Genomic DNA, 5,000 nt, shown 5'->3' with positions numbered 1-5,000 from the left:
ATCAGTGATGAACAGAATTAATGTGCTGTTTTATAATCAATAACTGAAGGGAAATGCAGAGAAAAAACACAGAGCGACATTTACTATGGTATTAGAATAGGACGGAGGAAATGGGTTCCATTATTGAAAAGTGACACTGTGAAAATAAGGAAATCAAACTGAAAACACAAACTAAAGTGTGTGAGTTTAGCTGTCAGAGTTTAAAACACACCTTTATGTCAGTATAATGATATATAATATAAAACACTAGCTAAGAATCAGCCGTCGGGAGTGTTGAGCATGTTTGCATCAGTATTCTGACGTGAGATGTTTGTCCGTGTGTTCAGGTTTATCCACTACGTGTTTGACCTCGGGAACGGGCCGTCTCTCATGAAGGGAAACTCCGAGAAGCCGCTCAATGACAATCAGTGGCACAACGTGGTGGTTTCCCGAGACACCAACAACGTGCACATGCTGAAGATCGACTCTCGCACCGTGACACAGCACTCCAACGGAGCCAGGAACCTGGACCTCAAAGGTACTACGCATACACACACACACACACACACACACACACACACACACACACACACACAGGAGAACACCATTTTATTAAATCGTTGTGAATTCATTAGATTTAGTTGCTGTTTTCAGCGCGTTGTTCCAGGAAGAGCGCGACAGTCACACACTCTGACAAGCGCATCTTAGTCGCCGTTGGTGACACATTGTAGTCGTTATTTGATAATTCAATAATTAATTTAACTAAATGATCAATCACATCAAAACATTTTACAATCCTACTAGCCCTCAGCCTGGCATACCAGACCTACATCAAGATGTTGGGTCTGGGAACTCACCATTGGCAGTGCTCAATCCGAGGGGCGGGATAAACGGTTGTCTTTCAGCGCTACAACCAACCAGAGCAACCAAGAAGGTGACGAGTCAGAGTCAGAGCAAAGCCGTTCTTTGTTCTTGTTTCAAAGAAAAGTTTAACTTCAAATCCTCCAGAGTCGCGGCCAAGCCGAATCGAAAGACCGCTGTTCGCCGCAGCCGCAGCCATTCTGTGTTTTCAAGTAGCAGTGAACCGTCGCAACTCTGTCGTCATTAAGTTAAGTCCGCCTGCCGACTCTAAACACGATCTGATTGGCCTGATCAGAGTTTGGTTTTTCCAGCTCGAAAGTCAACGCAGAGTTGCTAGACCACACTTGCTGCAAAATAATTTTTGCTTCCGCTAGGGTGCGTCTAGATTCCTAGGCTAACTAGCCCTTTATTTAGATTAAAAACCATTCTCATTCACTTGGTGAGGAACATGTAGTTTTGAGCAGCATTTGCAGACCCTGACACACAGTATTAAGGCTAACGATTAATCGATTAATTGATCGTTAATTTAAACGACGATCGATCATGGGAATTTGTGAAAATTGACATCCCTAGTTTATATATATATTTTTTGAATATCTTACTGACCCCAATGTTTTTAATAGTTGTGTAAATCTGTAAATTGTGCAGGATGATAAGGTAAACAACATGGTTTTTCTCTATGAAACAGGTTTATGATCAAATGTAGACGCTGAGGGGAAACGTGTGTTTTATGAAACATTTCTTCTGCATTTCTTTAGGCGTTACGTTCCCCGAGCTCGCCTGAAACAAACAACCCGTTTCATCTCGTCTTGATTCTGAAAACAGTGACAAGCCGGTTTCAGGAGACGTTTACTGCAACTCAATGTGTTTACACTGAAGATCTGTTATATAACAGAACTCATTCGACAGACGCTTTCATTCAAAGTGCGCTTGATCTCATTCATGCTGGGAATAGAGCTGATGTTCTAATGCTTTGTGTTCGGATCTGGATCTCGGCACCTGATGTCCTGAGGTCTTATAACACACACTCTCGTTCCTGCAGTGACCGTGTGAAACCCATCAGAGGGTCGCCAGCGTCTCGTCACGCAATACAAGTTACTCCAGGCCAAAGACAAATACTGTCTGAGCAATTTAAGACGGGAAGATTCCCAGCGCAGGGAAACCCTCAATAAAACATGAGGCGATGCAGGACAAAAGTCTTTCAGCAGATTCATGATTTCAAGCAAGGATTAACAGAGCAAAAACCTTCTTGAGAAGATAAGACGTTTCTAAGATTGTTCCTATCCAGCGAACAGGGAACGTTCTGTCAACAAGCGTTCTTCCAGGAACATTAAGAGAACGTCTGCTCAGAGTCCAGAGTCTGCTTTAAAGTCCCCCTGTACTCAATAATATTGTCCATAAAAACTCACCTTTGATTACCAAAACTACATATTTAAGCGTTTTATCCTTAAAATATCTTGAATGTAACTCGACACCCTCGCCTCATTTAATATGCGTGGTAATATGAATATGCAAATGAACCCCGCCTCCACTCACTCACTCAGAGATCCACTCGTTGACGATCTCACGTTGATCTGATTGGTTACAAGGTAGTTTGTGACGTCAGAAACACCAGCGATTTCAAAGCGTGTTTTTGAGACTGTCTTTGGTTCACTGCAGTTTTAAGCAGAAAATACTCAGCAATGCTGTCGACTTATGAATTTACACACGGTTTGTTAAAAACACCACATAGACATATAAACAACATTAAAAGCTGGATTTTCACCACAGGGGGACTTTAAGACCATGTGTTACTTATTTACATTTTTCTTTATTATTCCGGGACATTCTGAGTTAGAAAACAAAAAGCAAACGTGTGTTGAGGGTAATTTTCTTCCTCGCTGTCATGGGTCTGATTCCCAGGGAAGGCGTGAACATAATAATGTCTGCTTTGAATGAAAGCTCCTGCCAAGTGCATGAGTGTAAATGTAGAGCAAGCCTGAGGTCGTGGAAGCGTGACGTCTGTAGCCGAAACTGAACCTCTGCTTTCCTAGCCACGATTAGCATGAACTGAAACGTCCCGCATGCGCTGCGTCTGATTGGCTTACGCTCTACGTTTTACCTCTAGAATCCGTCTACATCTCAGCTAAGAGAATTAGCCGTATATCAGCTTTGCGAAAACAAATTGTCCTTTTGTCTGTGAGAGTAATGTGTGTAGAATAGACGCAGTGGGAGAGTTTAATCCCGTCAGAGACGCTTATCCTCTTTGTGCCGCGACACACACAGACTATTTATGCTTTTATCAAACCTGATCATTTATTAATTATCAGGTTCAGCCCTTTTCAGTTAATCTCTGTGATAATGAGAAGTAAACTGGATCATAATCTGGCTTCAGTGAAGCGTTTGTGCTGATACAGCGCTGTATTCGTCGAGAGGATCATTCACACACTGATCTGCTAACAGGCTTTATCTTCAGGAGCCGCGGGAACTTCTTTCATTTTCTGTCGCTCATTTTGATTGACTGAATGTTAATGAAGTGTGATGGTCTCACTGGACGTCGACAGCGATTGCACTTTAGAAATGCTCAGCGTTTCTGTCTCGCTTTCCAGCACAAATATCTACAAATTCCTAAATCAAGATACATTTACTGGAGAAGCAAAATGACTGAAGATGTTAAAGTGCCACTGTTATGCTATTTTAAACATTCCTTTGTAGTTTTGGCGTCTCCTACAACAGGTTTACACTCATCCAAAGCCAAAAACACTTTAATTCTCTTAAAATAGGGATCTCCCAGTCACGTGACCCCTAGCCGCGTGTCAGCCATTTTGACGGAATACATCCGTTAGCTACTCAGTGGCAATGGATCTATTATTAGGGGTGGGCCACCCCTAATAATAGATCCATTGCCGTGGGTAATATATATTATTAGTATATTATTATACTAATAATATAATTAGATAAAACCGTTTTGACATTGGGCGACAGTGTGTTAGGTAAATGCATTTACCAGTAACGTTACTGACTCTGAAGCTAACTGAGCAGTTCCACGGCTCTCTTCTCTACTCGTTACTACTACTTTAATACTGTTTCTAGCTAATGTTGGTAGGTTTTTTTTCACTGCTACAAAAAAAAAACGTAGAAAAATGTAGTCAACGCATACACCGTTAGAACCGTGTACATTTTTTTCATTGGTTGTTGTGTTAAATCTTACCCAGATACAATAGTGCTATTTTCTGATTGGCTATGGTGTAGCTCGACGAACAACTCCAGCGGAGACGCGCTTGATTCCTGCCGGTTCCACAGTGAGAGCGGCGCGGCCAGAGTTTTCGGCGCTGCGGCATATTAAATATATTACAAATAAGAAATACAATGTGTGGCGGGAGAGCGTGACAAAAGACCGAAATGAGTGACTGTCACGCTCAATGCGTGACACTTGAGAGCCCTGTTATGTTATCCTGAACGGTAGTGTGCGCACACACATTGCGGATATCAATGGCAACAGTGAATTTATAACATTTGATCCCGAACTCCGAGAAATCATTCATTAGCCTTCGAGGGAACAACTTACCGGATCCAAAATGAAGACTGCAAAGCTGTGTTGAGTTGGAAGCCAAACAGTAACACCGCCATCAGCGTTTTGCCTGTTTATTGCCGCCAACCACTTGTTTCTCCGTTTTGTTTCTTTTGGGATACGGTATAAAGATATTCCTTTTGTATGATCACGTATCTGATCGCATCCAACTGCACAGCATTGCTCGGGCATGATAGAAATATTTCTCGACGAACTGTATTATCACCGGCGGTATAGCATTTTCTATTCCGTCAAAATGGCTGCTCCAAATGACGTGACGTCACACGGGACGTCCCTATACACATCGCAGCATCAGCTCTTTTCTCTCTGTTTCTGAAACACTTCGTTTGACTAAAAGTGAGACTATGTGTATCGTGATGCATTATTATTCAGCTAGTTAAAAATGTATTATCATGCAGTAACTTACAATATTGCTCTGAGCTTGTGCGTGTGACAGTGACTCATGCGCACACATGTCAGTCAGCGCGGCATCGCACGTCAACTTCGTAAAGAGCTTTATTCAGTTCTGTCGATTTTAAAATCTGATTTTGGCCGCCTTTCAATTTCTCAAATGGGTTAAACCAAAAATATTACCTCAGAAGTTCTAGTA

The 5,000-nt window shown here is 42.0% G+C and overlaps 1 protein-coding gene across 1 annotated transcript in view; it reads left to right on the top strand.

The window, feature by feature from the left end:
- Positions 1–5,000, top strand: part of LOC143702179 (neurexin-2-like) — an 84,004-nt gene that overhangs the window by 62,848 nt on the left and 16,156 nt on the right. Inside the window, exon 9 of the mRNA XM_077195702.1 lies at positions 327–517. Within this exon, the coding sequence (XP_077051817.1) occupies positions 327–517 (191 nt within the window). The remainder of the gene's footprint in view (positions 1–326; positions 518–5,000) is intronic.

Source organism: Siphateles boraxobius, unplaced genomic scaffold, assembly GCF_051911475.1.
Source record: "Siphateles boraxobius isolate OS27281-9 unplaced genomic scaffold, OSU_SipBor_1 345, whole genome shotgun sequence".
Lineage (NCBI taxonomy): Eukaryota > Metazoa > Chordata > Actinopteri > Cypriniformes > Leuciscidae > Siphateles > Siphateles boraxobius.
This window is presented reverse-complemented; position numbering and strand designations above follow the sequence as displayed.